Source organism: Vanacampus margaritifer, chromosome 1 (assembly GCF_051991255.1).
Source record: "Vanacampus margaritifer isolate UIUO_Vmar chromosome 1, RoL_Vmar_1.0, whole genome shotgun sequence".
NCBI lineage: Eukaryota > Metazoa > Chordata > Actinopteri > Syngnathiformes > Syngnathidae > Vanacampus > Vanacampus margaritifer.
The window spans coordinates 18695754-18720090 of record NC_135432.1 but is presented as its reverse complement, the minus strand read 5'-3'; the positions used below and the strand labels follow the sequence as shown (position 1 = coordinate 18720090).

The 24337-nt window shown below is 37.5% G+C and overlaps 1 protein-coding gene across 2 annotated transcripts in view; it reads left to right on the top strand.

Annotated features, from left to right (window-relative positions):
* Window positions 1–24337, top strand: part of plch2a (phospholipase C, eta 2a) — a 145007-nt gene that overhangs the window by 3855 nt on the left and 116815 nt on the right. The window contains exon 2 of one of the 2 annotated variants that reach the window (XM_077579892.1): window positions 357–672. In XM_077579892.1, the coding sequence (XP_077436018.1) occupies window positions 519–672 (154 nt within the window). In that variant the 5' untranslated portion in view covers window positions 357–518. Of the gene's footprint in view, window positions 1–356; window positions 673–20499; window positions 20647–24337 lie in introns of those variants that run through there. The other variant, XM_077579823.1, reaches the window with a different exon arrangement.

The window sequence follows — 24337 nt, the reverse complement described above, 5'->3', positions numbered from 1 at the left end:
TGACCATGGCTAAATTTAGCTTCAGCCCAACATATAAAGTTTTTGAAATGTATCACACCAACATACTTTCTTGGCAACAACTACCACTTTCCTATTAATACTAGCAGTAATACTCAGACATTCCGCGAAAAGGTGAAGTGTTCACTATGTAGCTGAAGATAGGCTTGTACCGTAATCTGGATACAACATAGTGAACTGAACTGGATTTTTTCACGTGGCAACTCCAGTTGAAAGACAACAACCAACCACTGTGCTTATTCATCTGATAATTCTTAAACGATTTCCATATTTATTTTTGTTAATTGAGTTTTCTTATGTGCTCAGTTTTTGTGTGCTTCACTCTGCCTGTGCTGCAGGGGACCGGAACAGCTGGATGTCCTGAGACAATCAACGGAGCAAGGTGCCCTTTCTGGCAGAGAGCAAGAACTTTTCAGAGGCCTGCGTGTTTACTATTAATACCACAGAGGAAAAACAAAGAAGTTTGTTGAATTTGCATGAACTTTTGTCACCATTTTTGAATGGAGCCTGGAGGAAATAGAATTGCTGTGGTGAAGGAATCACCAAACCTGTCGCTAAAATCAAGGACTACCATGACCACGGATGGCGACTCCTTCCTGGGCATGGCCAGCCTCCCCTGCAGGCACTTCCTGTCAGCAAATGTCATCAATGTTGGTAAGTGTTCACCTTTCATTAATAAAGCGCGTCACACATGTCTGATGTGTCATGTGGTGAGGCACAATATTAAAATAATGTCTGCTGTAAAGGTAATGCTGCCTTTCTGTTTTCCAACAATTTTTAATAACTTGGGCTGCATTGTTGTTATCCCATAAACTGGATTGCGATGTAAAAATGGTCTAGAGAAGTTGCTAGAGAGTGAAAAGTTGTTCATTGTTTGGTCAACAAAGTTCTTGCATCGAGCTAAGTATCCACAACACTGCCAAAAAATATATATATATTTTTTTAAATCACTGGTAATATGAAATTACTGAATAGTACAAATAATAACAAACTGTGAATGGATTGTGCTGATCTTTGCAGTAGTAGTTAGCGGTTAAAATGATGTAAAGTCAGTTCATAATATCACAATATCAGTGTTCCTAATTTGCACGTGGCAGAGTAGTTGAGTTTGGGCTGTACAGTGGATATAAAAAGTCTACACACCCCTGTTCAAGTGCCACGCTTTTGTGATATGAAAAGGATCATACCAAGATTCATTAAAATATTTCTACCATTAATGTGACTATAATAATACTTTTAATTCATTGTTTTATTTATTTAAACCTTTTGTTATCCTAGAAAGGCAATGGAGAACAGATTGTCATTTGCAGTGTCAACCTGGCAGGTGCATTACATGTACAGTATCCCTCACTAACTTTTTAAAAATTAGTTCAGTCTGAGAAGTCATATTAATAGTGGGACAAGTTTTAAAATGATTTATCCTGTTCTTATTTTTTGGGGGGAGATTGCAAAAACCTGGCATTTGAACAGGAGTGTCTGGACTTTTTTATATCAAATGTATGTGTGGGGCAAAGAGGGCATGCTGGGGTGCCGTAAGGGGTTGGAAAGTGATGATGATTCAAAGGGCCTATGACTGGCAGGGGCCCAATAAAATAGTATTTTCAATTCGTGGCATTAAAGTTTTTTTTTTCTTTTGCTGGCATCACCCTTGGTTACAGCGGCATCTCCAGCCAATGCCTCTGGCTGGACATTCACTATTTATATTTTAATCCTGTGGACTGTCTGATCATCAGCAGCTAAGCTGTGCCAGAATACTGAGGAAATAAATAGAAATGAATTTTCTGTTACCACCACACATGGACGTATTCTGTGCAACCCCCCCCCCCCCACCCCCTTGCTGGCTCATTCTGTTACATCAACTGAAAGAAGAAATAATTACATCCAAATGTATTATCTTATATAATTACATCAAAGCAGCCAAACCTGTTAGGCCTACTCCTTGTTTCTGTTTCTCATCTCAGGAAAATTAAGCAATTAAAGTCTTTAAATGTAAGGCAGTTTGTTTCTAAGGATTTTCATTTGTGCGTTTGAGTTCAGCCTCTCGGTGTCTGTTTTTCTTAGCAGTTGTTTTCTCATTACAACCTTATTGAGGCAACTAGCTAATAAGCTACTACTTATGGTACTGCATAATAATAATAATAATAATGAAAGGACAAGGGAACAAATTCAAAGGTCAAGGAAGTATTAGCAGTCAAGCATGTACAGTATTTCCTTTTGCTGCTTAGATTTTTCTGTTTCTATGCAAAGCTAAAATTGACAGAAATGTCCCAAGATACACAAGAACTTTGATTTAATTGCTTTTCTCTTTGCTGTGCGTAGTGTGAAGTTTTGTGTCCTCTGGCTGGTTCATGTTTCATGATTGGATTTGTTTGCTAAAACCTCATTTCATCTTGACGTCCTACATTGTCTATCTGAGGAGACAGACAGTCTAATGATTTGTTGTTCGACTTCAATCAATCACTTTGAGTTAAATCAATACGATGCAGCTAAGCTTTCTGCATCCAGGTAATCTCTGTTGATTGTGATCTTTTGGCTACAAGCATGTGCTTTATTTAGAGGAAGGATGAGCTGATTAGTCAAAAGTTATGTTATGTTCGGTTTGGGCCAACATTTGATGTACTTGGCCAGCAAATGCTTCAAAATCGCTGCGATTTGGAACTTGGTGGTGTGTGTCATCACAGATGGATAACAGAGCGCTAATATGAGTAATAAGTGGTTCCGATTTCTGCACAAATGAGCCATTTATCATTTTTGTGTACTGTATTTATGCATGCCATTGAATTAGGTTTGTAGTTTCTAGCTAAGTAAACATTTTTCAATGAATTATTGGCATTTGGTAAGGTACCCTGTGTCTCGCCCAAAGTCAGCTGGGATGGATAGATAGATAGATTTGTTTCCAGCTTTTAAACTCCCAATGCTCATTTGCATATGAACTCTTTTAAACTTTTATCATACCTGCAAAACTGAATTTTGATTCACATACAACTTGCATTCATGCAAGGTCTTGGTTGAGGTAGCACAGCTCACATTAAGGTTCCAGGTTCACGTTTGTGTTGAGTGGATTTACTGTTTAGATTTACCACTGGATTCATATTTAAATTTGCTTTTAATTACAGTGCTTTAGAAGTAAATCGCGCTATATGTTATAACATTAGATTGAGAACTAAATCAATGTACTGTATGCTACTTTTACATTCATTCATGTTTATTTTGAAACATAGGCATTGGATTGCAGACACAATGTGGCCATAGGAGATTTAATAGCATCAAAGTTGGTGGGGAGTATATGTGACGAATACCGGTAACATCTTGTAACAACACACACATGAAAAAAAAAAAGCCCAAAACAACCCAACAACAACAAAACAGTCACATTCAGTGCACCAAATATCTAAGGAATACCAAAACACATTTGGGACTTCATCAAAGTCCTAAACTGAGGCTAACCTTCTCAATGTAGCAACCAGAACACATGCTGATGAAGTTAATGCGTGTGAAGGATGAATGAATAAATGAATAAAGCCCAAAACCTTCCAATTGAATCTCAACAGCGGACTGATGCTGCCTTGAAATGCAATAGAAACCATCTGTTCAGTCCCAGGCTGTTTAAAGAGCTGTCAGTCACACTATAACATCTGTACATTTATGTGGGCACATGGATAATATACAAACATTAGAGTAACTAAAGACCATAATAATATTTGGTCCAACCAGAACAGAAAGACGAGTATTGTATTGGGATTTGACTGGTTAGAATTTCCTCCAAACTCATCAGTGAGTCTGACATTTTTATTCATTATAGGATTTATGGGTAATCAATTTGAATCTACGTATTTAAAATATTCTTATATTGAAAACAATGATCTGTCTGATGATTATTTGCTTTAATGATGATGATTCACAGACAGAATATGTTGCTTATTATGGTACGGTAAGGTATGCTACAGTATGATAAGGTATGTTTTTATTGCCAATCTGTAATATTTGTGAAACATGCAGAGAATCAAAATAACGATAATAATAATAATAATGATAATGATAATGATAATGATAATGATGATGTTAACAATAATAATAATAATGATGACGATGATGATGATAATCACATTCACATCCATCCACATTTATAAAGAGCGTGTTACCAAATCGTCACACCTTTCAGGTTGAAGTCAAGCAAGGTCAGACAAACTAATTTTTGCACAAGACAGGCCCCACAGTTTAAAATGATTTAATGTGGATTGGTACAACCACATTAAATCATTTTTTTTTCTTATTGTCTAACCTGTAACACCATTGTTTACACTCATAACTTCATCAGTCTCAAAGGGAACAAAGTACTACATTCAGGACATCACCATGCATGACTGTATATGTAGTAGCTACTGTATTATTCAGAGATGTTCTTCCAACCAGAGGGGGGCAGCGCAATGCTTTTCTTTCACAACCTAACTGGATCTTCCCTCAAGTCTTAATAAATAGGCAAGCAGTCTTTCCTGGGTGGCACAGGGTAATACCCTAATTGCAGAGTTAACGAGCTTTTCATTTGGCTGTCCTGTAGAGGTAACGCACCACATTTATAAGTTTATAATCGAATACATTTATGGTTAAAAGGACGAAAGAGAGGAAGAATCGAAATACAGTATTCACTTTTTTTGGGATCAAATTTGACATTTTACAGTAAAATGCGCTTAGGTTGAACACAATCTAATCTAGGACCAATTTATTTCTCCATTGGAATATATATAATAATAATAAATATAATATATGCTAAATAATAACAATGGAAATTTGCCCCAGGCTCGAATTGTCACCATTATTAAACCTTTATTACTGTACAACCAACAAATCAGTTTCCAAATACAGTCTCTCAAAAGGTTATTAAAGGTGCAGCTCTGGAATAACTGTAGAGACCGTTGCAACATTAGTGTATGCCAACAAATCTTTATTCAGATGCAAAGAAATTGAAGAGTCCTTTTCTGTTACTATTGTGACACCAGCACAGCAAGCAGCATTGGCTTCAAAGGCAACCCTTCATTTTGAAATCCTCTTATTTGTTTCTTAATTTGCAGTGAGCTAGATGAGTGGGGTTTTTTGGGGTCCAGATCCACACACAGATGGAAAAAGATATGGCTCAGTTGAGCATTGGAAGGGAGGCACAGCATAAAGTATGACAAATGCACAAGGTTGAATGGGTGGAATGGCCGGTCTTTTATGCTGCAGGGAGGTGAGCACGTGACAGGAGGAGAAGGAAAAGGAGAGTTTTCGACCCCACTGAGCTGAGATGCAGGAATGACAGGCAGGGCAAACACATAACAAGCAGGGCTGGGGAGAACAGGAGAAAACAAGAGATTTTTATTTTTTATTTTTTTTACAGTTTAAGTGTAAAAATAAATTGTGGCTAATAATAATGTGTAACAGGGATGTAACAAATTCAGAATTGAATTGGGAATGACCTCTATATTCCAATTCAAGTCTTGAATTTTAATTGAGGTGGCAAGCAGGAAGCAGAATTGCAATTGAAATTCAAATTGCAGGAACTAGAACTGAAAAAAAAAAAAAAAAATCAAAATTAAAATTAAAATTAAAATATATTTAAAAATGAAGCTTTACCTATTAGCCTATTTACAACATGAACGTCATACAAATATTATTGTTAGGGCTTTTTGTATACAATACTCCATCATGCTAAATAGTAAAGTGTAGTCATTGGTTTTTAAGATTAAAAGCATACTCAGATAAAACAGATCATTACAAATGTAAAAACAAAACAAAACAAAAAAGAAAAACTATTTTTAAATAGTTTGTTATGATGGGAGTACAGAACAATGCTGTCTCAATGACAAAACATTTGAGAAACTCTTGTCCATTAGATGCAACAACTTTACCTTGTTAAGTAAAATACTTTAAGTTATCTTGAATGTTATGTTCTTCTTTATTTCAGTAGTCTTGTGACGAAAAGTAATTTTCATAACCTTTGATGCCTGCTAACGAGGGCTCTTGTGAGAAAATTCCCAATTTGACCACTAATGATTTACTGTTTTTATATACAATTTGTAAAGGGTAGTGTGTTTACTTGGGGTGTAAATCTCCGCCAAAAATCATTATTTGGTACAAATTTAATTAAATTAAAGGTCGCAGTTTAGTTTGCATTGTGTACAGTAAGGGAACAAATTGTAAAATGTATTTTAAATTGTGTGTTAATTGTATCACCAGTACGGGTACTTGTTGCTAGCTTTGCACTGATTTAAAAATCAAAATCTGCCAGCATTTGCGCCACGGCACAGACGAACTGTCTACAAATAGAGCACGTTGTATTTTCCTCATTGGGTAACACTCAAGTATTATAGAAATTAAGTATGAATGATGACCATGAAGCTGCACGAGTTTCATTGGTGAAATTGCATTTGTAGCGTTGTCTGTTGCCTGGCTTTGGGATTAAGAATCACATTTGAATGTCTAAATAGGAATTAGAATTAATAATTAAATACACATTTTGTCAAAATCCTTACTAAATAGGACAGATATATGTGAAGCACTTTGGAAAACAACTGTATTAATTACATTTCAGCACATAATTAAAGATTGGTACAAAACATTTAGCTGTAATATAATCATATTTTTGTGTTACAAAAGGTTGTAACTGAAATATTTGTTTAAAACTGCAAACGTTTGGGTATATGTGCCGTGCTGACATCTTTAAAATATAACGTGATGTCTTGTGTGTGTGTGTGCGCACATGCGTACACATTAACTTGTGCTTGTATTCTTCCGCATCCACTCCTTACATTATCAGCAATATCCAAGGTAATTAGCACCAATGAAGCCTTCCATCTTGCTATGGCTCCAGCGTTACCATCTGCCAGCCGCCACATGCAAGGGCCTAATGAATAATATAGCATAGCGCTAATGCAAAATATCCTTAATATGGAGTGATTCTTGGGGTGGTGAGTTTTGTGCTAAACTGAGGCTATAGGGACGGTTAATGATGACGATATGCAATATTAAAGAGCATCTTGAAGAGGCCGAGCTAACCTACATACAACAACAAACGCTCCAGGGATTTTTTTTCACATCAATATCCATTTTTTAAATATAATCGTAGGCCAAATCACTAATTATATTACATGGCTGGCGTCTCACCTTACAAGAGGCTGACATGCTTCGCCACCAACATCCTGCTACAAATGCCCAAAGGACAACGTCGCGAACGCAGTTAGCCCGGGTGGTGCTTGCATCAAGTGTCGGACCCAATGGGTCGACCATAGCTTACCTTCCACAGCTGGGGCCTGCAGGTGGTCGTCACTGAGTGCCATGATTCGGGCTCCCGTCGCTTGTCACCTTTTTTGCTCTCCTGCTAGCCGCTCTTGTTAGCCACTCCAGCCTAACTCCTGATAGCCGCTTTTGGTAGCTGCTCTGGCTAAATCCTGCTAAATCCTGCTAGCTCAATCTGTCAGGGTGGCTCGGCTTGCCGGGCTTCACTCCGGCTGCTAAATCACCGTTGCTTGTTTCCTCATGAAGGCATTATTTGATTACTTTATTAAGTGTAATCTTTTGCGTGTTCAGATAAATCAGAATTGAGATCGTATGAAAAAGTTCCTTGCAAGGATTTTATTAAGAGCTCTTAAGACACAGGAGAAAAGCTTACATTCGAAAGGTGATGTTAAGCTTCCAGTGTGTCGAATATGAAAACACACAGTTGCTTTATACTTGTAAAAAGAATACTCCCGCCCTTAGACTTGACAAAGAGTTAGTGATTATAATAAGCAGACACATGATACACCGATATGTTTATCTTCAGCTCCCCACCAGCCTCGGAGAAATGATGTAGACAGGCTTTGACCTTGGACCTTCAGTTTTTACGACCAAATGACTAATGACATGAGAACTTGACCACTTTTAAAACATACACATTCTTATCTCAAGAGCTGGAAGGGAGTGAGAGATTCCAATATATTTCACAAAATCATTATCACAGTGTTATTCATTTAACTACACATAGTTATATGGCATATATATACTTATAAGTAAATTCAAAAACAGTAAAAATATAAATTGAAAATGTTAAATGTCAACCCTCACGCTAAATAAAAATTGGTGGTAGGCTTGCGGAGTGTGGTCTCTCTGAGCCACCGTAGTGTACGCGTTTATGCCTGCATTCGCTATAGCGATTAGCGACAACCAGTGGTCACTTATTAAACAATGGAGCTTTAAGGCACTAGAGAAGCTAAGCAAAGGCTAAAAAAAATGTACTGTAACATAACATCAACATTGTTATCCATCCTTGCCCCCTTTATATGGGGATTTGTCAGAACCCTTTTGATGGTACATTTATTTTAGATGTAAAACTGAGTTCCTAAAATGTCCCCCTGAAACTTACTTGAGAAAGATGACCAGTGTTAAAAAAGAAATGAAGAGGGAGGAAAGTGGGGTTGGCCATGAAATATGAAACAGACATGAGCGAAAGGCAGAGGCAGAAAGTAAGACGGTAAGAAAGTGAGGGAGAGGTCCCTGTATGGCTGGGGGGAAGGGGGGGGGGGTGCAGCATCTGCAAGTGGAGCAGAGAAAGAGAATTGTCCTCAGCTGCACCATTGCTTTTATGAGAGCGGAGCTGCAGCAGGAGACAACAACCCTGATTCCTAATGGAGTGTGTGTGCATATGTGTGAATGGTTGAGCACGCACACACACACACACACACACACTGAAATAGAAGAGACTACATTTAATCGCAACTTACATGTTTGAGTAGCTGTTTAGTCGTAAAGATGAAGCAAGACACCATCATAGCAACCGTTATTCATACTTCATAGCCAGACTATTAATAGATTTTATTGGCCGCAGCGTTATGAATATTCTGACAATAGGTTGCAAAGCAATTTATCTTATGGAAAAGTGTATCATTTCGACTTGAAATGCTCACAGTTTGTGATGGCAACAAATGACCAAATAAGCTCATATTAGCTATCTTCATGTGTTGTATGCAGTGCCAGTCATCTCTAGTACATCACATAGTTGTAAGAGTAGTAAACATACACATGTTGTTTTTCCCACCCTCATCATGTGTTTTCAAAAATAGTAAAAAAAATAAAAAATAAAAAAAAGCAATGTAATGGTTTAATTGCTTTTATAGATGACATTTGATCATATTCCAAATGCAACTGTGACCTGTGTTGCTGAGAGGCTAATCAAATGGACTGTATGTCGCTATTGGTAATTAGAGTAATGCTCAGGTTTGCAGTTGAGGAAAAGGGGAATGGCAGAAGCAGGAACAATCTCAAATGACTTTGTGGTTAAAAACTAAAACAAAACAAGAATAAATCTAGTGAACAAACAAACAAAAATGATTCAACAATGATCCGAATTTACGAAACCCAAAACACACTACACACAGCTAGCTGCACAACAAAGGCCACAGAATAAGTCATGCATTCAATTGAAATATATTATTGTAGATTTACACCTCTGCAAACTACAAACACAGAACAAGTCATGAGTTATCCGTATGTTTGTAATTTAAAAGCCAGAGAATGTTTTTTCTCTGACTTTTGATAAGCTCACTTTTCCCCTTGTGACTCATTGGTTTGGTTTTCCATTTGATTTTGAGTTACATATTTAGCTAATTAGCAATGTGTCAGTCAGGCAACATCCTGTTTTTTGGACACATTAATTAGTATCAAAAAAACAACTGTCCAACCCAAAAAAAATAAAGCGTTGTTTTTGTAATGTGGACAAATTAAAGCACAAGAGAAGAAGAAGAAAGACTATCAGGCTCCATCTGCTCTTTGCAGATAAGCTCGGGCTTTATGCATTTGTGTGCCGTGTGTACTGTTCTAAGGTTGTATTTGTAATGTTATCACCGGCAGCTTATCCAGATCAACAAAAGGTTGACGTGCAGTTTTGCCATCCAATATAATGTAATGTTGGTTTAAGTCATTAAAAAGTGCGATTTGGCACTCAACGGGTCCCTCATGGAGAGAAACAGTTTCACTGTGATTCAAGGTTAATAGTCATTGAATAACATTTTTTCATCACATTGATGGAATGCCTTTGTAAAAATGCACTCGTCTGATCCAGCTGATCTCAGGAAACATCACTGACAAGTAGCTGTGATACCGCAATTCAAATCTTTAGCACTTCAAATAAAATCTACTGTAGTTTTCCATCTCCAAACTAATGTGAATGTGGCCTTGTGATTGGCATCCCACTCCAGTGGATCAATCAATGCCCTTAATGTTCTGCACTCTCCTCGCTCTACTTGCACCTTGCTATGTTCAATCAGAGCAAGCGTTCGTCTAAAGTGTTCAACGCACCCCGAAGCCACCACGCCATTTCTGATTTAATCATTTATTTACATTGGTATTGTCACTCAGGGCGAAATCTCTTCTGTCAAAGATCGTTTAGTGACAGTGAACATCATGCAGCAGCAAAGTAAAAAAAAAAGAAAAAAAAAAAGAGACAAACATGACAGAGAAAAAAAACAATGAATTTAGTTCACATTACATACACTACAGTGCAGTTTGATATGTTCAACACCTAATTGAGACAGAATTTGTTATTGTTCATTTTGATTACGTACAAGGAATGTGGAACTTTTCTAAATGCACTAATTACTGAAGATTCACATCAGTCCACCAGAACACCAACAAATGTGGAAAAGTTAAACCGCATTGTTTGGCCTGCTGGATAGAAGTTTTAATAATTAAAAAATCCACAAAAAAGCCTTGTTGAATAAAAGTGTGAACAGAGCTCTAGTGCTTTATCACTAAAGCACCTCAAGCCACAGCAGCGCTTACGTTGGCATCAACAGCTGTAATACAAGAAAATATTGTTGCATGGGTCTTTCTTTGTGTTTGTAGTACCCTGTTGGGTTATTTTTTTATTTTTGAGTGCACTTTGTTGTTTTATTTCTCACATGTTTGCCATTTAGGATTTGGAATGTAAAAATGACTGTTATTTACCTAAAATGTGATTAATTATACCTTGATCTGTGCTGAAAACTGAAAAAGAAATGAACTGGTGCATTTACCATACCCTGCAGAAACGTGATTTGTACGAGGGAGGTACAAGGAGAGGCGGAAAGTAAACTTCTAAAACAGGAGGATGAAACTAGTTTCTTTAGGCGTCCAGTTTTAGGATTAAATATAGAATCCATACCATGACAGAAGAGGTTATATGGAATAGTATGGAACTGTTGAATTTTTAAACAGAAGAGCACTGTAGAGGCTACCTCTATGAAAAATATTGTTTGTTGCTATTTCAAGTCCCTAACCAACGGGATATTATGCTAAATTGCAATCTTTTTAAGACGTCCCCTCGGGCCTTTGTTCTCCGATCTTCATACTTCCATTACCTTCCTCCTCGTAAAAATACAACTGGAACGGCGCATGTCCAATGTCAAACTCCTCAGCATGAAGATGGCCCATTTTTGTAATGGCATGAATATCCACTTATTCATCACGGCGGAGTCGTTTCCCAGCATGTAATGAGCAGGACAGCGGTGGAGTATTTTTGTGCAGCTGATGAGAGCATCAGGCTTCAATGAGTCCAGCAGTGAAATGGATGGTTCACATTTACTTAGTGGTGCCAGAGAGATGGATCATCCAGAGTAATAGCCTGCTCAAATATATTACAAAATCCCATTTTGTGCCACTGTTCCCCAAATAAAATTCTACACGATGGTAAAGCTTCTGTTCCTAATATACAATATTTAAAAACAAAACTGTATTTAAATTTACAGTAACAAGCAATTCAGTGCCTCGGGGAATCCATAAAATCTTTGTGTTATTTTTGTATTTTCCTAATAAAACGAGCTGCAAAACCTGCTGGATAGTAATAAAGAATTATAGGATTGATTTGCTGACAATGCATGCAGAGGGAATCTTTGATCAAGTCAAATTGGGAAACAGGGAACATTAAATGTGGCTAATGAAACTTAAAAAAAAAACAGATTTACACTATTCAATTTGCCCATGTACTTATTGTTGTGTTCACTTAACATGTATTATTCATATTAAGAAATATCCCAGTTTCAATGTATTATAGTTAACAGAGTTGAATTCTTTTAAATGATATAAACAAATTTTCTAGTGCACAAACTCAGACTGTGTGAATAACTGCACCATCAGATTTTCATCTCCAGCATGTGTTGATCATCACACATCTCTTCAGCTCACTGGACTGACTCGTTTGCAACATTAACTCGTGGCCGTCAGCCACCTCTGAAGCTTTTCTGAGGTCAAATGTCGATGACGGAAAATGGTGGCGAGCATGAAACGGCTCATTTGCCCATTTTCGACAGCCCTTAATGTCGGTTGATGGGCTTCATTAAGCACTACCTGATTTCTCATAGGCTCATTTGATCAGTGAAGATTCAGCCTTCAGGGGATGAGGATCACATTTAATTTATGCGGAACAATCTGCCTCAAATTAGAAAAAAATAACTACATTTATCAACAATTACTTCTCACACTTTCTGAATGCAACCGTCCGACCATTGTCATCAGACGGTTCATCTAAAGCAGTCATTAGTAACCAAGAAACACACAAACAAGCACATTGTTGATCACAAAGCCCTTTCGTTGTGTTTTTGAATAAGCAGTGGCTCTGCTCGGCGGAAATAAATGTTCAAAAAGACGACAGTCATACCGCTAAACTATTTGAGCACTGCTGTCAGTTTGGATTTAGCACTGGTATTAGTTTGGATTTAGTATTACTTTGTTATCTTCGTTCATATTTAGTTTTAGAATCTTGCACATGCGCTGACTTACTACTTGACAATTATAACTGATAAACCAAAAATTTCCAGTCATTTAAAAAAGTAGATTTACATATTAGACTTGATACATACAGCAGAGCCATCTGGACAGTTCAGCCAATATAAGGTTTGTGCACACAAATGGCAGCACAAACAACTAGGAAAATTGGAGCCAACAAACTTCTATCCATCATCAGCCACATCCGCAGAGCCAGTTTTTTTCCAGACTCATAGAGTCACAAGAAGGTGAGCCATCCACCTGCGCCCCACTGCCAGTTACCGCTAAGTGTATTTCTCAAGTTTCATTGGAAGCCAGTTCACCTGCCAATTTATCAAAAATGATGAATCACCATCCTGTTGTTGGCAGACCACATAGTTTGGCTGCCATGTTGCACTATAGCTGATATGTGCCAATACTGTGCATTTTTGTATTACACTCATATATGATTTTATTCAGGTGGTGTTCGTGCTACCATCATGCCTATAAACAATGATGGTCCTAGAAATATCTTTTCTAGGGTTAGGGTTAGGAATGAGGGACTGAGCCCTTCCTCGACCAGGATAGGGGAATTGATCCCCCCTCCTGGAGCGAAAGGGAATAGCACGGTCCTTCCGTCCTTGGTACCTCCCGTCGCCACGTTCCTTCCACTGATGTGTGGGCTGGCGTCTCCGCCCATAGCGGACAACAGTCCACCCACCTTCCATCCTTCTTTCTTTTAAAACTCTCAGATTCCTATTTATGGTAATTAATGTATAATAATGTTTTTAATCTTACAATTGTTCAATGAATTATCTGAGATGTTGCCTCTTCGAAAACCAAATCCAAACTGAGCTTCCTCTAACAGTGAATTGCCTTTATATACTGCAACCACCATGCGCAAATAAGTGATCTTAACTGTGCGCCTTTTTCGTTCAAATTATTAGGGAAAGCGTCCTATTTATTTTCTATGTAATACTTACATGTAAACCAATATGAAATGTTATTTATATACCAATGTCACTATTGTATATCAACAATTGTTTTATTAATGTATTTATGCTTTTTATGGTTTTGTTAATTATTTAAACTTCTATGTATGAATTTTACATATTTTAATGTATTTATGTTTTTTATGGTTTTATTGATTATTTATACTTCTATGTATGAATTTTACATGTTTTAATGAATAGGGTTAGGGGGTTGGGGTTAGGGTTAGGAGTAGAGGTTAGAGTTAGGGTTAGGGTTGGGGTTAGGGTTGGAGTTGGGGTTAGGGTTAGGGTTAGGGGTTAGGGTTAGGGTTAGGGTTAGGGTTAGGAGTAGAGGTTAGGGTTAGGGTTAGAAGTAGAGGGTAGGGTTAGGGTTAGGGTTGGGGTTGGGGTTAGGGTTAGGAGTAGAGGTTAGGGTTAGGGTTAGGGTTAGGGTTGGGGTTGGGGTTAGGGTTAGGGTTGGGGTTGGGGTTAGGGTTAGGGGTTAGGGTTAGGAGGAGAGGTTAGGGTTAGGGTTAGAAGTAGAGGGTAGGGTTAGGGTTAGGGTTGGGGTTGGGGTTAGGGTTAGGGTTAGGAGTAGAGGTTAAGGTTAGGGTTGGGGTTGGGGTTAGGGTTAGGGTTAGGGTTGGGGTTAGGGTTGGAGTTGGGGTTAGGGTTAGGGGTTAGGGTTAGGGTTAGGACTAGAGGTTAGGGTTAGGGTTAGAAGTAGAGGGTAGGGTTAGGGTTAGGGTTGGGGTTGGGGTTAGGGTTAGGGTTAGGAGTAGAGGTTAGGGTTAGGGTTGGGGTTGGGGTTAGGGTTAGGGTTGGGGTTAGGGTTGGAGTTGAGGTTAGGGTTAGGGGTTAGGGTTAGGGTTAGGAGTAGAGGTTAGGGTTGGGTTTGGGGTTAGGGTTAGGTTTAGGAGTAGAGGTTAGGGTTAGGGTTGGGGTTGGGGTTAGGGTTAGGGTTATTTGATGTATAATTCCATATCAGCATTTTTAACTCATTCACTGCCATTGACAGCTATAGACGTCAAAAATTCATTTGAACTATTTCTATTGGTTTAGTTTTTCCATTTTTGTTAACAAGAGTATGAAAACCTCGATTTTTTTTGTACATGGATTCATCGTAAATTAACTAGTGAAGTCATGCAAATAATTATGCTTACAAATTTTAATTGCCTGATGCCCCTAATTTTTTAATATTCTCCTTCCCCCTTTTTTTTTTAAATAATCTTTTTTCTACTGTTCTTTTTTAAATAAAAGCTTATAAAAAATTAGGGGTGTCAGGCGAGTACTATTTTTAGTCGTAATTAATCGCATGACTTCACTAGTAGACAAATGTTATATCTGTTCTAATACAATATAAAAAAAACCCCACTAGGTTCTCATACTATTGTTAACAAAAGTGGGAAAATATGTTAAACTAATATAAATAATTTAAATGAATTTTTTATGTCTACAGCCGTCAATGGCAGTGAATGAGTTAAGAGTAATGGACCCTTTTTTTTCTCTCCGTCTTTTCAAATGCCGACTAATTGGTCTGTGCTTCTATAATAACGCTTTCATACTAGTGCCCTTAAGTCTGTTTTAATCAAGCTCGAGTTAATTTCAAATTCCAACATGCTTTTCTCGCAGCGTTCTGTCCTTGATGTGCTCCAAATGGAAAATGAACCAATCATTTGAAAGACCCCAAACAAATGGTGACAGAACTCCAGGTAGACTATGAACACAAGACCAGTGGCTAAAAGGGCACAGGATCATTTGCCCAAGGTTGTTTGCTTTAAGTGCATTTTTATTTTCACAATTGAAAATAGTGTCTAGGTATTTCTTTCATTAAAACACCCCAAGGATCAATAGTTATAGCACACTTACACACCCTATTTCTTGTCTTGCTGAAATTAGGTCATCTTTATTGTCTTGTGCAAGTCAGCGACTGTCTACCCCACCCAATATACTGCTACACTGCTTTTGTTACCATGACAACCACGCCTAGCGCCAGAGTATTGTATCAACAGCAGAGCCCAGATAGTGTGTGTGCGTGTGTGTGTGTGTCGGGTCTTGTTTTTGTGACTTGGTGGGGCCAATATATCGGGATTTCACAGAGTTGTGGGGCCCACCCGTCCTTGTGGGGCCATTTAGCTGGGCCCCACAAGTTTAGACCTCTTTTTGAGGGTCAATACTTGGTTTTAGAGTTTAGGTTTGAATTGGGTTATGGTTGAGGTTAGGGTAAGGAATGGGGGTAGGCAATCATTTTTGATGGTTGGGGTAAAGCGGACTTTACTCTGGTACACGACACCTGCAATAATGCTGTAGGCCTATCTTTAACAGCCATTCACGTTATCCTTATTAGTGCTGGATTGTTTTCTTTCCTACTCTTACCAATAAGAGAAGAAAGCAATGTCACATGGTTTGTTGAAGCACATTTTGATCCGATTTTAATAAGCCTGAAACGGACCCTTAGATGTCAGGAGAACTTATATTCTTTGCCTGCCTGTGTCTAAAAGTAGTTCTGTATCTCAGTCTCAGTCAGCAAGATGGAAGATTGTGTGCCTCACATTAGCAAACCTTCACATAATTCGCCCCACCAGCCCATTTCCTACAAAGACATCAAGACTTCAAAGCCGTCTTATTATATACCTCGTTTCAGTTGTGCAACAGCGATGCTATTTTATCCCAACACCCGGTTTATATTTGAATAGTCAAGCTTGTGTATAAGGCGATGCAACGCAGGAGAGGTGTTGACTACTTCCAAAAGAACGCTCATTATTGTAGAAAGCCTTCAAGTGAACTATAGCGTGCTGGAACATGATTACAGCTATTAGCAGGAGCGCTCTCCTCACTGGTGAATGAGTGCAGTTATCAGCTCAACACTAATTCACGCGGTGTTACTTCCCCATTACGGCCTGTTAAAGAACCAAATTTCAGCAAAAACAATATAATGTGACAGTCTTAAGGCCGTCTAACTGATGGTTTGCTCATGCGCTGCTTGCCTGTTCCTGGAGGGCATTGAATCGGATTCCCCAATTGCACACACATGCAGGCAGTTACTGTTAAAAGATTATTAACATGACTGAAAATAAGCTAATGGAAATCAGGCAATGCTTTATATTAGGGATGTCAGGCGATTACATCTTTTAAACATAATTAATGACATGACCTCAATAGTTAAAAAAATTGTCTGATATTGATTTGTGTTGAGGTCGTTTTTCTGCCACTAGAGGGGATAATTGCATTTGTAAGACGTTGGTGCCAGCTCAGTGCATTTTTTTTTCATATTAAGAGCTATCTAATCTTTAACATGAAGTAACTTGTGAAATTCTGCATATTTTTAAAATTGTAAAACCCCAGTCTCCACAAATATACAGTGGTACCTCGGTGTTTGAAGTCCGAATTGTTCAACCTCCGAAACATTTTTTCCCATAGGAAATAATGTAAATGCAATTAATCCGTTCCCAAGCTCCAAAAACAGAAAATTCCTATTTTAATTTCTATTCATGTTTTTTTTTATATTTACACCCTGTACAGTATTTAAAGAATAAAATAAATACCGTACCTTACCTGTTGTGGTGTGATGGCATCAGTGGATGATAAATGCTATGTTAATGCTAGCTTTAGTTCAGTACTGAGTTTGTGTATTTTACATTGGGCATATTGTTAGACTACTGAGCGGTTCTTGCGTGCGTTGTTTAACGTTAGACACATTGTCAAACAGCTAAAGTGGTCCTCGTGGAAGTATTTACAGAAGTAGTCACGGTAGTTACAACTGCACGATAATCTCCTTCCTAATTCCACTGTGGTTAGCACTGTATGTTTTTCTTTGCTGCCCCTGGCACTGTTGTCTTTTTTTGGGCCGATGGCGAAGAAAATTGTCGTGGAAAAATCAACAGTAGAGTATGGAGCACCTTCGGGAGTATTCACGATCTGACTGGAAATGAGCAGTGTATCGTTTCAACTACCGCAACGTGAGCATTCGGCATTGCTCGGCTTCACTCGGCTACCCGTTTGCAAGGTACGTTCGGCTTAGCTTGCTTTGCTTGGGTGTTCAAACTCCGAAAATGAGCTCAAACTCCGAGGCATTTTTTACTCAGATTTTTTGGTTGCAGTCCGAATTGTACGAGTTCCGAGACGTTCAAACTCTGAGGTTCCACTGTATGCATTATTATTACATTTATTACTACAAAATTTTGACTTGCATGTATCTGCTGGAATTCCTTTTATGTTCCTTTTCAAGTAAGAGGCAGTCATTAATCGCACGTTAAAAAAAATAGTGGCATTAAATGAACTTTAAATGAACTCCAAATTAACATACTAATTTTGACACCCCTACTTTATATTCATGGTTAAACAACAAACAAAAACAAAGTTGCCAAAGAAAGATGGTACCCAATTTCTGTAACTCTTAAGAAGACTCGTCTACCTCTACTCAGGTTCAAAGGCTGCCTTCTCTATAGACTGCATGCCTTCAGCTCCTTCCACAGATGTTCAATGGTACATACTGGAGCTCGGGTCTCAGAGAAAGCCACTTTAAAATTCTTGTATTCCAGTTTGTTGTTGTTCAGAGTCATTTTTGGGTGTTTTCAGCCGTGTCTTTATCCTGTGGAGGATCCATGACCTGCGTGGTCATGGCTCATGTAGCCCAGGCTTTTTCACAGCGGGCTGCACATGCAATATCACATTGCCTTTATATGTCTTGAGGTCTTTGACTCCTGCACAGATTCAGTTGACCTTGTGCACGATTTAGCAAAGCAGACCCAGACTATAACTAAGCGAATGCATGTCCATGTTTCGGTACAGTGTTCTTTTCCTTTTATGTTTAGTTTTTATATACACATTGCTCTGATGTGACTTGAACAAAAGTTCTAAATTGGTCTCATCTGTCCAAGGACGGTCTCCCTGAAGCTTTGTGTTGTTAAAGTCTTTAATTTGGCAATTCCCGTCTCATCAGAGAAGAAGAACGGCAGAAGGATGCCATATATTTGGTCCATGTTTGGGAAAAGTGTTCTAAATTATTAAACATGAAGTCATTTGCCACATTTGACTGAAGCTACAGAATTAATCCAAACAATCGTCCTCCCAATATTGATTGTAAGAATAATGAACCGTAATGGTCTTACTATTGAGACATTGTCAACATAACAAAACATTTTGTGCATTTGCTTGATTCATATATGCACTCATTGCGTGCGTTTCATGAAGTGAAAACAAAAATGCTTGACTAATTGAGATATATATTTAGCTACTTTGTGCTTTTTTTTTTTTTTTTTTTTTACCATACTCAAACAGCATTTATTTCACATTTGAAACAAAAATAATCACAGCTTGTCAAACAGTTCATATTCAGTAAGGAACGTTTACTGCTATGTTCATTATTTTTTGCTATAAAAAAAAGAACAGAATTAAATTTTCATTTAATTTCATTTTATTTGAAATGCACATCAATGAACAACAAAGTAAATTGCAAAAAAGCCAGATTCTAGCAGCAGTTGCTAATTTGCAACTGTAGTCCCCTATACATAAATACATTAAAATACAAATCACAAAGCAATAAAAAAGTCAAGATAAAACAGATAAGAGCATTGCAATAAGACAACAGAATGTCATAGTAAGATGACAAAATAAAAAACAAACAATATAAAAAGAATTTAATGAAAATGGATTCATATATTGTTTACGACAATGTCTGACCAAACTACATTAGTCTAGTTTTTGAAATAATCAATCACATATTTACAAGTTTATTCCCCTGAAACATTTGTTTTCGAATGTTACATAAGTATTTGTTAGGACCCCTGCCCCTGTAATTGTGCATGTGTTGCGAACCATAAGAGTATTAGTGCATCTATTCAATATGGCTGATTTTTTTCCCCAGGGAAAACAATCCGTTTGTTTCACTCGAGTGAGTCAAAAGCATCAATGAAAAAAAAATCCTTACACAATGCATTCAGCTCACTTATTCCTTGTTTGTTCTGATAAAACCGCTGCTGTGATAGCCATCGTAATCTGTTTAGGGTCTGATCCATTTCCACAAATGATACCGATTGAACATCCAATCTTATTTGTAGAAATCTTACCAAGATGTATTTTGAATGCACTGCATTTTAAGCAACCGTTTTGTTTCAGTTTGTAGCTTCAATTTCCGCGTTTATGGCTCACATGATTTTCATATAATTGCAATAAGCTAACTGACTCATTGCCAATGATCTTCAATTGTAGAGCGATCGACTGAAGAAAGGCCCAATTTTCTCACCTCCAAATTCAAACGTGGCTGCGCAAAAAAAGCAATCATCATTTTTGGTCTGACTAGAAAGTGTGTTGTGATATGATGGAGAAGATTTAATGAGATGAGAAAGGGAATAGAACACATCAAACCTGAATCGTAGCACTATTTAGACTGACTAATGACAAATGATGTGGGTAAATAGAAGAAAGCCAATTAAAAACAAAAATGACTTTACTGAAGATTGTGCTCGATTGAATTAAAGTGTACCTTTGTATTGTTCTTGAGTGTCTTACTGTTGTTGCATAACTGTTTCTTACACTTATGGTATGAATATATGTGACCTTTGCAATGGCGTTACTTGCACTCCAGTTACTTTTAAATAAAGCATTCTTTAGCCACATCTGGTATGCATGGCAACCAAGGCTGCTGGAATTGGGAGCTGGTGTGTGTTTGTGTGTATGCTTAATTGAGGACGGCGATAGAGAGTAATGAACGGGAGCGATGAAAGGTAGGTAAAGGAATAAAAAAAATAGGTTAACACCATCACGGCAGTGAGGCGCAGACAGATAGGAGGAAAAGAGAGACAGGAGAGGGGAGGTCGAGCGAGCGAGCTCGGCGGCATATTCTTCCTCTGCCTCTCGCTGTCTTTTGATATCACTTGCTTTTGCAACTCAGCAGCAAGCAGCATGGAGCGGGAACCTCCGAGATTCAGTACGTAAAGCCATTTTACTATCACTTCTCTTTTGCTTGCTCGGGTCGTGACTCTTTGACTTGGCATCACACTTTTCATTTCACTACACAACTCGGTTGGGTTGCATTATTTTTAGATGCAGGGTGTTGTATCAATTGTGTGCATGTGCGTGTGTCTTGAAAAGTTAGATCATTATTGAGGCTTCTGATGTGTTGCTGGTGTCATTTTTTTTACACCTGCCATTTGAATTCACAAATGCATATATACAATTCTTGTAGGAATGTTGTCAGTTATTATGCATTAATTGTATTAGTTCTCAATTTTGACATGTATGAACTACAGTGAGTTAATCATAAAAATGTGACTTTTTGCCACAACACTGAACAAATGAAACTTAACATGTCAGGATAGGGCAGCTCCATTTAACAGAATCTAAACTCATTTTCAAATACCTGTTGAATCAATCGCCTCCTTCAAGGCTTTCATCTTCCATGCTGCCGTTTCATTTCCATTTCCTTTGTTTTCTTCAGCCCATGGTTGAAATGGCAGGCTTACAATCTGCTCATCCGCTCGGGCGCGAGCATTTTTTTTTGGTCCGTAATGTGTGTCACTGTACCCCCACTGGGGGCCAGCTGACATTAGGACTCCAGCACTGATGTGCTGAAATTTACATTCCATGACATTTGAAATTCTTCAGATCCCAAATTGGAGGGAGCAACACTATTGCCATAAAGATTTAATGACAAATTACACATATTTCAAAATGTCACATCTTGCATCTTGTCTCGAATAGGATTATTATTATTATTATTATTATTATTATTATTATTATTATTATTATTATTATTATTTTTTATTTTTTTTTTTTTAACTCTTTGACTGCCAAAAACGTTAAATAACGTTTAGTAAAATCCTACGGAGGAGTGCCAAAGACGTTAAAAGACGTTTGTTTCAAAACAGAGCATTTGGGTGAAACTAATCATTTTCTATTGTTGATTACTGAAAAACGGAATAAGGTAGAAACAAACTTTTTTTTCTGATGAAAGATGAGAGTCCAATCTTTCATTTGGTAGCATGTGTGTTTCCATAGTCCAAACACAAAATTTTCTGTGGACCTTGAAAGATCAGTCAAAATGCTTAAATCGGCTGGCACCCACGGCATCCCTTTTCTGAAAACGTCTGGCAGTCAAGGAGTTAATGTTGCCTTCACTTTGATCCTGTCTACTTGTGAAGCAAAAATGCTTTTGTAATTTTGATTCCAGGTGGTTTGACTTCCACACGTCAGCTCTTTTGGCATCTCGTGCATGTTTATCTATATGGTTTAAGAGATCATTTCTAAGGACCCACACAAGCTGACACGAGCACAAATATAAATGGAGACTGCGTAACTGCAATTGATAGTGCGTCTAGTGACACAGAACAGTGTAGTAATTCCTTCATACGTCGGAAGTATGTCAATTTTCAAATGAATTCGCTCAATCAATCAATAAATCAATCAAATGAATTTACCCTGCTGAAAGAACTGGATGCATTGAATATAAATACTTTTTCCATCATCATCAACTTCTGACATTTTTAATAACTGTGATGCAGCAGTTTGAAGTGGAACATTAAAAATGTATTAGGGACAAGAATCAATAGGACTGAATTAATTCTTCATTAATCTGTGATTTGATGAAATAATTTTTTGGACTCTTTCTTTAGCCATTTTTTTCAAGTCTTATATAGAATGTTGAACTCTGAGAGGCTGTGCTAACATTTCTCTCAATAATAATATTCATTAAAATTTGTTCTCGAGTGTGGTGACCTTTTCTATGCGGAGTTGCTTTTCTTGGAAATGGTTTCCTATATTTTGTTGTTTATTTTCTTCCTGACTTGTGTCGAGGTGCCCTTGAGCAAAGCATTGAACAATGGTCATGTGTTGTTGCAGCGTGAACAAAATCAGACCAAGTGAGTTGAATCCTGTTGTAGTGTGTGGCTCCAATTCATCAATATTTCAGTCTTTAGTCATTGATTATCACATCTTTCTTTACTTTGGCCAACTCCATGGACACTTCAAAAGAGTTTCCAATCTTCTTGAGCTTATCTTTCACCATTGTGCTGTATTTTCGTAGATTTCTTGGTTGGAGTTTTCATTCTATTGATTTATCAAGCTTTCCTAGAAATAATCAGTGCAGATGCAATCAATGCATAATCAATAGTTCATTTCAATTTATATTAAAAACCTTTCAACGGGATCAGTTTCTTCAGTTTTACCTGGTATCGTCTTCGCTCAGATACAAAAATGACATTGGTTTTAAATTTGTACATTTTCTCATCCAGTGTTCTCTCTGTAATTATCATAGACTAAAATTGCTTGTTCTTCTTTTTTTTCTTTTTTTACCACGTTACAGGACCCTAATCTGGGCAGGCACTTTGAAAATGAGCTTGATAGGCGACTGGATAAATGTTTGGACCAAAGAAAGCCTAATTATAATTGTGAAAAATTCCTTTCCCGTCACTGTCCACTTCCGGTCTGAAATGAGCTGTTATTTGATATGATAATAAGTATATCATATAGTACATCAGTTCTTTCTTTTTTGCTTTCATCTGACAAAAGTGGATGACACAACCTTCATCTCATCAAAAACTCTTTAGAACACAGCAAGTATTAATCATAACACCATTCACATGATGAATGATAACATAATAATAATGCAATTGAAAAATGATGAGCGTAAATGAAGGAAAACAAAACAACAGCAAAAACACACAGACAGGCAGTGATTCAATCTAATGATGAGAAAAATAGAACAAATTAAGAGGCGGATGCTTTTCTGTCAGTAGAAGGATCAGAAAAAGAGAGTGTTCTTCATGGCAGGACTGCAGACACCATTCAGTGTCAAATTGAAGCTCACTGCCTGGACCTGGAAAAGCAGCTTTGAGCACAAAGATTGTTTTTTCTCAGCTGCCCCTAATCATACATGGTGAACTTTACACTGTGTTCCAAATTGTTGGGCAGGTGCCGTTTTCCTCCCTCCAATTTCCCAAAGAGTCAGTGGTGGGATTTACAGTGTTATTTTACAATATTTTGATACATTATAATACCTGTTTTTGTTTTTTCCCCACTACGATGTCAATAGTGTTTCTACACATTGATTTAATAAAATGCCATATTCCAAATTATTATGCACAACAGTTAAAATTTTCAGGGAAAACCTTCAAGAATATTTCTTATTGATGTTTTAATTTTAATTACTTTATTTAAAAACAGGACATTTTTCAAATTGATGATAGACAGATAGATGGAAGGAAAGAAAGAAAGAAAGAAAGAAAGAAAGAAATGCCCTAGACCAGGGGTCTCAAACCAGTGGCCCGGGGGCCATTTGCGGCTCACGGGAATATTTTGTGGAGCCCTACTTGACAGCAAAGTATAATGTTGGTGCAGCCTCCATGGTTTTTGCCTGGTTTTGTGCTTTTTCTTTATATATATATATATATATATATATATATATATATATATATATATATATATATATATATATATATATATTATTGCTGTCAAAGTTAAAGCATTAACTGATTAATTAATCACAAAAAAATATCGCATTAATCAGGAATTAATGCAGATTAATTGCACTATTAATTTTGACCATAGATTATCCTTTAGCGTGACATCGGCTGGCTACGTTGCGGCCGTGGCTCAGGGTGTAGAGACGGTCGTTCAGTAAC